At 40.3% G+C, this 12,762-nt stretch overlaps 1 protein-coding gene across 1 annotated transcript in view; it reads left to right on the forward strand.

Annotated features, from left to right (window-relative positions):
• Nucleotides 1-12,762, forward strand: part of STAG1 (STAG1 cohesin complex component) — a gene marked incomplete at both ends in the record, with an annotated part of 279,463 nt that overhangs the window by 256,222 nt on the left and 10,479 nt on the right. Inside the window, 3 exons of the mRNA XM_080695497.1 lie at nt 4,235-4,383; nt 5,633-5,761; nt 9,248-9,453. Of these exons, the coding sequence (XP_080551623.1) occupies nt 4,235-4,383; nt 5,633-5,761; nt 9,248-9,453 (484 nt within the window). The remainder of the gene's footprint in view (nt 1-4,234; nt 4,384-5,632; nt 5,762-9,247; nt 9,454-12,762) is intronic.

Genomic DNA, 12,762 nt, shown 5'->3' on the forward strand with positions numbered 1-12,762 from the left:
ATGATGTTGAACATTTTTTCATACATTTATTGGCCATGTGAATTTCTTCTTTTTTGAAGTAACTATTTTGTTCACTTGATCAGTTTTTGATTGGGTTATTTGTTTTCTTAGTGGTGAGTTTCTTGAGTTCTCTGTATACTCTAGGTATCAGTCCTCTATCAGAGGAATAGTTGGCAAAAATTTTCTCCCATTCTGTTTTGATGTCTCTGTTGAGATTTTTGATAGTTTTCTTTGCTATACAGAAGCTCTTCAGTTTCTTGCAATACCACGTATCGATCCTTCTTTTAATTTCTTGTGCCTTTGGGGTCCTGTAGATAAAGCTTTTACCTGTGCCTATGTGTTAAAGTGTTGGATCTACACTGTCTTCAAGGAGCTGCAAGGTCTCAGGTCTGATTTCCAACTCTTTGATCCTCTTGAATTAACTCTTGTGCAGGGTGATAAAGTGAGGTTTATTTGTATCTGGTTAACCAGTTTTGCCAACACCCTGTGTTGAAGAGGCTATCTTTCTTCCAGTGTATGTTTTTGGCCCCTTTGTCAAAAATCAACTGGCTGTAAGTGTGCAGATTTGTTGCTGAACCTTCTATTCTGCTCCATTGGTTCATGTGTCTGTTTTGGTGCCAGTACCATGCTGTTTTTAGTACTATGGCTTTGTAGTATAGTTTGGGGTCAAGTACTGTGATGCTTCCTGCATAGTTCTTGTTGCTAATAACTACTTGGGTATTCTGAGTTTTTTCTTGTTCCGAATGAATTTAAGGACAGATTTTTTTTTTATGTCTTTGAGGAATGACCTTAGTAATTTAATTAGTATTACATTGAATCTGTAGATCACTTTTGAAAGAATGGTCATATTAATATATATTCTGCCAATCCAAGAGCATGGGAAAGGACATCTACCTTCTATAATTTCCTTTTTCAGTGTTTTATCATTTTCTTGGTAGAGTTGTTTTATCTCCTGGTTAAGTTTATTCCTAAGTATTTTTTGTGCGTGGGGGGATATCCTGAGTAGAAATATTTTCTGGATTTTCATTGGATTTGTGGTTGCCATACAGGAATGCTTCTGATTTTTTAAGATTGATTTTGTATCCAGAAACTTTGCTGAATTTGTTGATCTGTTCTGTAAGCTTTTTGATTGAGTTTATTAGGCCTCATCAATATAGTGTCATGTCATCTACAAATAGGAATAGTTTTAGTTCGTCTTTTCCTATATATACTCCTTTGATTTCCTTCTCTTACCTTATTGCTCTGGCTAGAGTCTCAAGTACTATATTGAAAAAAAGTCATTTATTGAAGAAGAAGAATCGACATTCTGGTCTTGTTCCTTTTTTAGGGGAAATTTTGGCCGTTTTTCCCTGTTTAATATGATGTTGGCTGTGGGCCTATATGTACACTGCACATTGCCCTTATGATGTTGAGGTGTGTTCCTTCTATTCCAATTTTCTTCAGTGCTTTTAGCGTAAATGGGTGTTGGATTTTGTTGAATTCTTTTTCAGCATCTATTGAAATGATGATATGATTTTTTTTCTTTTGAGTCTGTTCATGTGATGAATTACATGGATTGATTTTTGTATGTTGAACCAGCCTTGCATCCCTGGGCTGAACCCTATTTGGTCATGGTGTGTATTTTCTTGATGTGGTTTTGAGTACGTGTTGCTAATATCTTGTTTAGCAGTTGTGTATATAAGTTCATCAATGATACAGACCGAGAGTTTTCTTCTTCAGCTGTTTTTTTGCAGTACCGGGGATGGGACTCAGGGGCATTTTACTCCTGAGTGACACCCAGCCCTATTTTTTTTTATTCTTTCTATTTTTGAAACAAGGTCTCACTCAGTTGCGAAGGGCCTACCTTAGTAGCTGAGGTTGTCTGCGAACCATGATCCTCCGGTCTCAGTCTCCTGAATGCTGGGATTACAACCATGCACCACCACACCCAGCTTTGAGCTATCTTTATTTGATTTTGGTATTAATGTGATGTTACCTTCGAGAGAGTCACATTTATTTCTATTTTACAGAATACATTGAGGAGTGTTGGGATTAGCTTCTCTATAAAAGTTTTGTAAGATTCACTCGGGAAACCATCTAGTTCTGGGCTTTTTTGTGTGTGTGCAGTAGTGGGGATGGAAGCCAGGGGCATTTTACCTTCTAGCTACACCCCCAGCCCTATTTTTTATTCTTAATTTTAGAAACAGGGTCTCACTGAGTTGCAGAGGGCTTCACTAAGTAGCTGAGGCTGTCCTCAAACTGCAACCCTCCTGTCCCAGCCTCCCAAATGCTGGGGTTACAAGCTTGTGGCACCACTCCTCGCTTTGTTTCTGTTTGTTGGTTGGTTGGTTGGTTGGTTGGTTGGTTGGTTGGTTGGTTGTTTTTTTTTTGGTGGTACTGGGGGTGGAACCCAGGGGCTTTTCTACCTCTGGGCTATACTTCCAGACCTATGTTATACTTTATTTGGAAACAGGGTCTCACTAAGTTGCTGAGAGCCTCACTCAGCAGCTGAGGCTGGCTTTGAACCTGTGTGATACTCCTGTCTCGGCCTCCCAAGCACGGGGATTACAGGTCCTGGGCTTTTGTTTGAAGGTAGATCTTTATTGTTGCCTCAATCTCTTTGATTGCTATTGGTCAGTTTACATTGCCATATCTTCTTGTTTCAATTTAAGAAACATAGTTCTGAATCCTATATTTTATATATTGGCATATATGTATAAACAGAAACATAGATATTTTATTAATTTTTAGTATAAATTATATTTTATTTTGTATTTTTTAATTTATTTGTATTGGTGCATTGTAATCATACATCACATTGGAATACAAGACTTGAGAGGATATACAAGCACACATCATCCAATTAGCGCTCATCCACTCCCCATCCCATTCCCTCCCCCTCCCTCAATCCCATACTTGTTTGGTGATTAACTTTGATACATATGTTTATGTACCTCCTGCATTTTATTTTTTATTTATTTATTTATTTATTATTTTTTGCAGGTCTGGGGATTAAACCCGGGGCACTCGACATCCGAACAACACCCCTGCCCTATTTTTTATTCTTTATTTTGAAACCGGGTCTCACTGAGTTGCAGAGGTCTCACTAAGTAGCTGAGGCTGTCCGTGAACCGCAATCCTCCGGTCTTATCCTCCCAAATGCTGGGATTACAAGCGTGCGCCACCACGCCCGGCTACCTCCTGCGTTTTATAGAGGCTCCATCCTCCCCTATTCCATACCTTCTGATTGGTCACCTTAATTGCTTCGCTATAGGGCCCTTTCTATAACTCAACCTCTTCCTGTTGCCCCTTTCCTCCTAGTTATTGCTGATTAGGGGAAGCATCTAGTTTTTATTTTCTGCAATATTTCTCTGTGCATGCCGCGTTGCAAGTATCGATCCCACTCTTGATGGCCCCAGTAGTGACCTGGCTACCTGGTGGACTGATCCAGACCTCACTGGCTCAAGCAGCGGCCTTGCCTCATGGGAGGCCCCGATTCTGGCCTCGCTGGCCCCCACACCGGCCTAACTTCTCCGCTGGCTCCCATCCTGGCCTCAGTGGCCCCGGGATCTGAACCTGCCAAGGGGTTAGGCCGGTGCCGGGGCCAGCGGCCAACATCGAAGCCTGCCATGAGGCAAGGCCGGTGCTGGGGTCTCTGAGGCAGGGATCGGAGCCTACCGAGGAGTTAGGCCGGTCCCAGGGCCAGCGAGGAAACATAGATATTTTAAATAATATATTTTCTTTTCCCATTCCAAAATACCTTTTTCAAGTATTTATTGTTAAAAGAAATTTCTCCCAAGCTGGGCGTTGTGGCTCAAGCTTGTAATCCCAGTACATGGGAGGCTGAGAAAGGAGGATCATGGTTTGTGAACAGCTTCAGCTACTTAGTGAGGCCCTGTGCCATTCAGTGAGACTCTATTTCAAAATAAAGAATAAAAAATAGGGCTAGAGGTGTAGGTCAGAGGTAGAATGCCCTGGGTTCCATCCCCAGTACCCTGCATTTCTCCCTGCATTTCTCCCTGCATTTACTCATGTGAGGAGCATTAACATGGACTCAAGAAGTAGTGATAGTGTGTGAGTGCGTGTGCAGGGGACAGTGACTCCAGCTCAACAAGGGGAGGAACGTTGGCTTCATCTTATACCTTCTATTTATTTTAGGGTGTAGTACCTATTCTAAAACTAAATAAACTTAAAACATTTCTTAGTCATAGTTTTTTCCTCTCTCTCTTTTTCTTTTGTTTTGTTTTTCTACCAGTTATTTAATGAACTTGTTCAAGAGCAAGGTCCCAACCTCGATAGGACGTCTGCCCATGTCAGTGGCATTAAGGAATTGGCACGTCGCTTTGCACTTACATTTGGACTGGACCAAATCAAGACTCGAGAAGCAGTTGCCACACTTCACAAGTGCGTGAGATAAACCAGCACTTTCTGTTACACAGAATCTGACTAACTGGAATTTATTGAAGTATCTATTATATGACCCATTTGTATTTTGTGTTTTTTTGTTGTTATTTTTGGGTACTGGGGATGGAACCCGGGGTCTTTCTATACCTCCAGGCTATACTCCCAGACCTATTTTATATTTTATTTGGAAACAGGGTCTCGCCAAGTTGCTGAGACCCTCACTAAGTAGCTGAAGCTGGCTTGAACCTGTGTGATCCTCCTTTCTCCACCTACCAAGTACTGGGATTACATGCAGGCACCACCATGCCCATTTTATATGACCCATTTGTAAAGTGACAAATACAGGATTTTCAGGGTATAAGATCTTTGGCTATTAATCTAGCTTAAAGATTCTTAATTAAAGGCCCGGCATGGTGGTACATGTTTGGGAAGCTGAGACAGGAGGATTGCACGGGTTCGAAGCCAGCTTCATCTACTTAGTGAGGCTCTCAGCAACTTAGTGAGACCTAGTTTCCAAATAAAGTATAAAAAATAAATCTGGGAGTGTAGCCCGGAGGTAGAAAATCACCTGGGTTCCACCCCCAGTACCACTAAAAATAAAAAAATAAAAAAAATGATTCTTAATTAAAAGCTCGTTTTTCATTTGAAAAAGAACTTACAAAGCTGGAGATGTGGTAAAGTACTTGCCCTACATACAAGAGGGCCTGGGTTCCATTCCCAGCACCACAAAAAAAGAAAAAAGCTTAACTTAAAATCCTCCATGTATTTCACCTTATAAAGTAGAATGTAGAAAGCTTAATCACACATCTTCGTCTGGTCTGTCAGTGAGAAGATGTATGTAAAAGACTATGTAATACTGATTAGATCAGTCTCATTTGGCAACTCTGAAAACTGAATAAAGCAGTATATTCACACAGCTGTTTGGTACTGTTATAGCTCCAAGAACAAATTTTCTGACATTCCAATTATCCTCCCATGTGATTATATTACACCCAAGAAATAGAATAGAATTTTAACTGTGTTGTTGAGTAGCTGTTTTTTGCTTATTTTTCATGACTTAGAGATTTGCACTATCAGTGATAAAGTTAAATACCTGCAGATGTGTCATGAAATGTCACGTTATTTGTCCACTTAGACTCATCCAATCTTACTGCTGTCAGTGATGATCTCACCTTCTCAAATGTTTCTGTCAGCCCATTCAGAAAACTATACTGTCTGGAAAATAAAATGCCGTTTTCTTTTACTTCAGGGATGGCATCGAGTTTGCCTTTAAATACCAAAATCAAAAAGGACAAGAATACCCACCTCCTAATCTGGCTTTTCTTGAAGTACTAAGTGAGTTTTCTTCTAAACTTCTTCGACAGGACAAAAAGACTGTGTAAGTTGCACATTTCTCATAAAAGTAATTTTTATAATGAAACCATTAAAATTTTAAATGTTTATTTTTTTTAATATTTTAATCATATAATTACTACTGATGATTTAGGTTCTATTAGTTTAAGGAACTATAGTTTTCTTTCAAGCTTCCATATAATGGTTATTTTACTGTTCTCTTTTGGTACCATAAAATCTACAAGATGAAATTAAGCAGGTGGAGATGATTTCTCTCTCTCTCTCTCTCTCTCTCTCTCTCTATATATATATATATATATATATATATATATATATATATATATATATATAATATAATTTTTTTTGGTCGTACTCGGGGTGGAACCCAGGGACTATCTATCTCTATTCCCAGACTTATTTTTTTTATATACTTTATTTGGAAACAGGGTCTCACTAAGCTGTGGAGGGCCTCACTAAGTAGCTGAGGCTGGCTTCGAACCTGTGTGATCCTCCTGTCTCAGCCTCCCAAGCGCTGGGATTACAAGTGTGCGCCACCATGCCCGGCTTCTCCTTTGTTTTTTAACATTTGGCTTAACTACCCATAAATCACACTTGAGTTAGGTTCTGCTTAAGCTGCCTTAACCAGTTAGATTTTTACTCTTTATGACTATGTATGTGCTTTTTGAAGATTATTGTCCAGATTTATATTTTTGCCATGTTTTAAACCAGGAAAGCTGTTAAGCTTTGAAGATCCCTCTCTGATGGCTCCTGAAAGGGAAAGCATTTGGTGTGCACAATCTTCAGACAATCAAAGAAGCACCTGGTTTTATATTTAAGCCGGTCTTCTTAAGAGCTGCCTCTAGGTCAGAGTAGCTCATTGTTTACCCAGTGTTCAGTTAAAGGCATGCTTAAGCCCTCCTGCTATTGATAGCTCTATGTTGGTAGATCTGTGTGTTGCCTGGGGAATCTTTCCAGTCTGCCCATTCCCTGCCCTCTTTGCCCACATGTGGATACATCTTAGCACATGTGCATAACTTTCCCAACTCCCAGGTTTTTTGTTTGTTTGTTTGTTTGTTTGTTTGTTTGTTTGTTTTTTGGTGGTACTGGAGTTCCTGGAAACCCTTCTACCTCCAGGCTACACTCCCAGACCTATTTTATATTTTTATTTGGAAACAGGGTCTCTTAAGCCAGCAAGGCTGGCTTTGAACCTGCGAGATCCTCCTGTCCGCCTCCCAAGCACGGGAATTACAAGAGTGTGCCACCACACCTGGCCCAGGACTTTAATTTTTTAAGCTGTTCCAAATCTATTTAATGAACAATTCCATAGAAATTTGAAGTCTATAAACAATAAATTCTCACTTTAAGCACAGTAGTTACATAAGGAGAACCGTAACAAAATGTTATCTATTTATGTAAGAATAAAAATATGATGGCACACGCTTGTAATCCCAGCCTTCAGGAGGCTGAGCCAGGAGGATCCGAGTTCGCAGACAGTGTCAGCTACTTAGTGAGGCCCTTTGCAACTCAGTGAGACCCTGTTTCAAAATAAAGAATAAAAAAAATAGGGCTGGGGGTGTAGCTCAGAGGTAGAGTGCCCCTGGGTTCCATCCCCAGTACCGCAAAAAAAAAAAAAAAAAAAAAGAAATGTCCAATTAGCCTAGCAGCTGATTAATAATCACCAAGGATTGATATGAAGCATTTTTCTAGTTTTTCCAGATGGAAAAGGGAGGGGCCTGACACAGAACAGTTGAACATGTTGTAGGCTTTACTCAAATGAATCAGCTGGAGCTTTCAGCTGCGCATGGTGGCACATGCCTGGAATCCCAGTACTTGGGAGGCTAAGACAGGAGGATCACAGGTTCACGGTCAGCCTCGGCAACTTAGCTAGATCTTGTTTCAAAATAAAAAATAAAATATGGCTTGGGGTTATAGCTCAGAGGTAGAATGGCCCTGACTTCAATCCCTGGAACCACACACATAAAGAAAATATAATTGTGTGTTTGTGTGTATCCAATGCCAAGAAAAGAACTAATGGCTCTTGGCTATCTTTCCTTGGTTCTTTCTACTAAACTTCCAAATTCTTAGCTTTTTTATTTGTTGCTGCTAATAATCAAAGAACAACCAACGTTCTTATTTGACCTCTATCAAATTCCCCATTGTTGTATTACAAAACTAGGGGATAGGTATACAATGGAGTTTTACTCAGCCATAAAGAACACAATTAGATCATTTTCAGAGAAGTGGATGGAACTGGAGAGAATTATGCTAAGTGAGATTAGTCGGTCACAAAGAGTAAGAAGTCAGATGCTCTCCCTGATATGTGGGAACGAGGGAGGAAAGGGTCATAAGAGGAACTCAATACGAAGGAGAGAAACCATAGATGAGCAAATAAGGAGGTCTGACTGGGGGTGATGGGAGGGGAAGAGGGACATTCCCTAATGCACATGAAGTACGTTCACTTACATATCAAAGCCCATCACTAAGCCAAACATGAGGAGGAGGGAGGGGGTGGGACTAGGAAAGGGCTAAAGGAGTGCTGTGTGCAGGTGTGCCTCCACCATCCTGTACCCATTGAGAGGCATAACCACAATGCACCAATTAAAAACATCCCCATTGTTTTCAACAAGGCCCTTAGGAAAGGTATTATTCATGCTTTATTCCAGTCCTTCCAGACCCCAGACAGAACTGTGGAGCTTTTTTCTTATGGTCTACCTCAACCCTTAATGCCACTAAAGGGAGGAAGAGGTAATGGGACAGCATCTCGTTTCTATTAAAATACCTTCTCATTGCACCACTTACTGCTTATTTTTGAAACACAGTCTTGCCAATTTCTTGTATATGCACCATCATGCACAGTGCCCTTTTTATTTTGAAACAGGGTCTAAGTTTCTGACACTGGCTTCTGAACCTGCAATCCTCCTGTCTCAGTGTCTAAAACACTGAATTACAGGTGTGTGCCATTGTACTCAGCTAGGTTTGAATACTTTTAAGAAGAAAATTTAGAGCTGGGTACAGTGGTGCATACTTATAATCCCAGTACTTGCAAAGCTGTGACAAGAGGATGGCAGGTTCAAAGACAGCCTCAGCAACTTAGACTCTGTTTCAAAATAAAAAATAAATAAAATAAGGCTAAGGGTATAGCTTGGAGGTAGAATGCCCTTAGGTTCAATCCCCAGTAATACAGACACACAAACCAAAAAATCAGTAATCTTTTTGAGCCAAACTTCTGATTTTTTTTTTTTTTTTTTTTACTAATTGGTGTGTAAAAGCAAAGGAAGAAATATAAAAGACTATACGTATACACAGACCCTTATTGGTTTATATATGCCCTTCTCTGATATAAAAGTATTCCTGTAATACATGAAAGGAAATCTTTCATTCTCAACCTTTCTCTTTCCCAGATGACCTGTGTTAATATCTGTTCTTGAAGATTTTTAGAACCTGCAGGAAAAGAGCTTTGGATAAAGGAAAAATAAGTAATCAAGGAATGAACTATTACGTGAAAATGACCCTGCTTCTCTTGTGCTTCCAGTCACTCGTACCTAGAGAAATTCCTTACTGAGCAAATGATGGAGAGGAGGGAGGACGTGTGGCTTCCACTCATCTCCTACAGGAATTCATTAGTCACCGGGGGTGAAGACGACAGAATGTCTGTCAACAGCGGGAGTGGCAGCAGCAAAACCTCCTCGGTGAGGAGTAAGAAGGGGCGGCCCCCGCTGCACAGGAAGCGAGTGGAAGGTGAGTCTGCTTTCACATCAAGACAAGACTCTACCCAGTCACACACAAATAGGGTCGCAGCAGTCTGGTGACAGTAACACAGTTTTAGGCTCAGATGTCCTTGTGTTTCCAGGTAAAAAGGTTAGCTAAAGGAGGACAGAAAAGGGCTAAGGAACAGGAACTTGAAGATGTCTGCATGGAGCATAGAGGAAGATAGGCACAGTGAAAAAGAGGGAACAATTATGAAAGTCTAAAATTGACCCTCATATCATATGCCTCTAACACATTAAAATTTAAAATGAGATAGCCAATGCTATTTCATTAAAATTTATCTTAGTATTGGAGGGCCACTGATAATATAAGGGTAGATCTCTGCAACAAATTGAATATGCCAGAATAGCTTTCCAGTTCTATCATTTGGCTGGATAATATATTTTTATACCAGTAGACATTGGTGGCCTAGTACTTGAGAGGCTGAGACAGAAGGATGGCAGTCTTGAAGCTAGCCTCAACAACTTAGCAAGACCATGCTTCAAAAAATAAAATAAACCGGAAGTGTAACTCAGAGGTAGAATGCCCTTAGGTTCAATCCCCAGTACCAAAAAAGAAAGAAAAAAAACAAACACACAGCCAGGCATGGTGGTACATACCTCTACCCCCAGTACTTGAGAGGCTGTGAAACCAGGAGGATCATGGGTTCGTGGTCAGCCTCAACAAGCAGTGAGACTCTCATCAGTCTACTGAGACCCTGTTTCAAAGTAAAAATTTGAAAATAGGGCTTAGGGGTGTAGCTCAGAGGTAGAATGCCCCCGGGTTCACTTACACACACACACACACACACACACGACACAAACAAATAAGACATTGGTGGTCAAATATGGTTTTATAACCCTCGTGGACTATAAGGAACAGGGGACTGAATTCTCCTGAAAATTTAATCAATGATAGATATTCCAGCATCCACAAAGATTAAAATTTCCATTTAAAACTAAGTATTTCCACGGTGACACACACATGTAATCCCAGTAGTTGGGAGGCTGAGACAGAAGAATCATAGGTTTGAAGCCAGCCTCAACAATTTAGTGAGACCCCCCCTTTTTTTTCCAGTATTGGGGATGGAACCTCTGAGTGACACCTGAAGCCCTATTTTTTTTTTTTTTTATTCTTTATTTTGAAACAGGGTCTCACTGAGTTGCAAGGGCCTTACTAAGTAACTGAGGCTGACTGCAAACCGTGATCTTCCTGCCTCAGCCTCCCAAATGCTAGGATTACAAGAGCATGCCACCATGCCCAGCTGAGACACTATTTTTAAATAAAAAAATAAAATAGGTAAGGCTGAAGGTGTAGCTCAGAGGTAGAATGCCCCTAGATTAAATTCCTAGACACACAAACACACACACACACACACACACACACACACACACACACACACACCTGGGTTAAATTCCTAGCAAAACATTCTCTCCCTCTCCCCCTCCCTGTCTCTCTCCCTCCCTCCCTACCTCTCTCTCTCTCCCTCTCCTCTCTGACATGGTGGTCTATAATCCCAGTACCTTAGGAGGCACAGGTTTGAGGCTAGTCTCAGCAACTTAATAAGAGCCTGTTTCAGTCAGTCTCAGGATGTAGCACAGAGTCATAGAACGCCCCTTGGGTTCAACCCCTGGTACCAAAAAATATATTATTGAAAGAAATCTTTAAGTCAGTATAAAATATATTATTATTAAAATATAAAAATATATTATTGAGAGAAGTCTCTGAGACAATATGCGTATTTCCTCAAATAATCTTTCTTATGCTTCTTTAAAAATAATAAGTTTTGAAGCCAGGTGTGGTGGTGCACGCTTATAATCCCAGCATTTGGGAGGCTAAGACAGGAGGATTACAGTTCGTGGACAGCCTCAGCTACTTAGTGAGGCCCTTTGCAATTCAGTGAGACCCTGTTTCAAAATAGAGAATAAAAAAATAGGGCTAGGGATGTCCCTCGGAGATAGAATACTCCTGGGTTCTGTTCCCAGTACCGAAAAAAAATAATAGTTTTCTCTAAACCAAGAAGCAGAGGGCAGTTTTGAGTCCTGTCCTTCTCCTTTTACAACTTAGTATTCAGCTTTTGATACCTCTCCTCCCATACCTAAAACAGTGAGGTAGTGAAAGGTTTTGCTTAAATCTCTGGCAAAATTAGTTACAATTTAAATTTTATGTGTCTTTTATTTGAGGAGAAGTAGTACTGGCTCTTGATGAGGAGTACAACCTCTAAAATTCAGACTTGGCTTTCTCATTTATTAGCTCTGTGAACTTCTAGCACATAATTTAACCTCTCTAAGCTTTAGTAATTGATCACATGAGAGATGATCAGAGGGGGCTGGGCATGATGGTGCATGCCTGTAATCCCAGTACTTGGACAGCTGAGACAAGAAGGAGGATTGCAGGTTCAAGGACAGCCTCAGCAACTTAGCAAGACTCTGTTTCAAAATAAAAAGTAAAAAGGGCTGAGGATGTAGCTTGGATGTAGGATGGCCCTGGCTTTAATTCCCAGGAACAAAAATAAAAGGAGGGAAGGAGGGAGATAAAAGTGCCTTTTCTATTCGTAATTATGAATATTAAATGAACTACTCCAGATAAAACACAGTGTATGGAGAATCATGCTTGGCCCAAGTGGTCATTAAATGTCAGCTATTATCAGAATTGTACCATGACCATATGATTATCATATGAGTGGTAATGTTTACTAGTCAGTGTAAAAGGTGACATCTGTAGTTCACAAAGAATAAAAGAATTAATGTTAAAATTTAACAAGATTGACTGGGTGTGGTGGCACATGCTTGTAATCCCAGCACTTGGGAGGATGAGACAGGAGGATTATACAGGGTTAAAGCCAGCCTCAGCTACTGAGTGAGGCTCTCAGCAACTTAGTGAGACCCTGTTTCCAAATAAAGTATAAAATAGGTCTGGGAGTATAGACCAGAGTTGGAAAAGCCCTGTAGAAAAGCCCCTGGGTTCCATCCCTAGTACCACCAAAAAAAAAAAAAAAAAAAGTTTAGCAATATTTTAACAAAGTGTAAACTTGTTGAGTGTTTTTTGTTTTGCTTTGTTTTGTTTTGTTTTTGAAACAGGGCCTCACTAAATTGCTAAGGCTGGTCTCTAACCTGTGGTCCTCCTGGCTCAGCCTCCCAAGTACTAGAATTACAAGTATGTAACACTGTGCCCGGCTTCTATTTGAGTTTTAGCTTACAGCCTTTCTTAATTATAATCTTATTAGCCAACGTTTCCTAAACCTTTACTATGTGTTTCACGTGTGTTACATAAGTTTATACATCTACTTTGAGTTCAACA

Source organism: Muscardinus avellanarius (genome assembly GCF_963383645.1).
Source record: "Muscardinus avellanarius genome assembly, chromosome: 5".
Classification (NCBI taxonomy): domain Eukaryota; kingdom Metazoa; phylum Chordata; class Mammalia; order Rodentia; family Gliridae; genus Muscardinus; species Muscardinus avellanarius.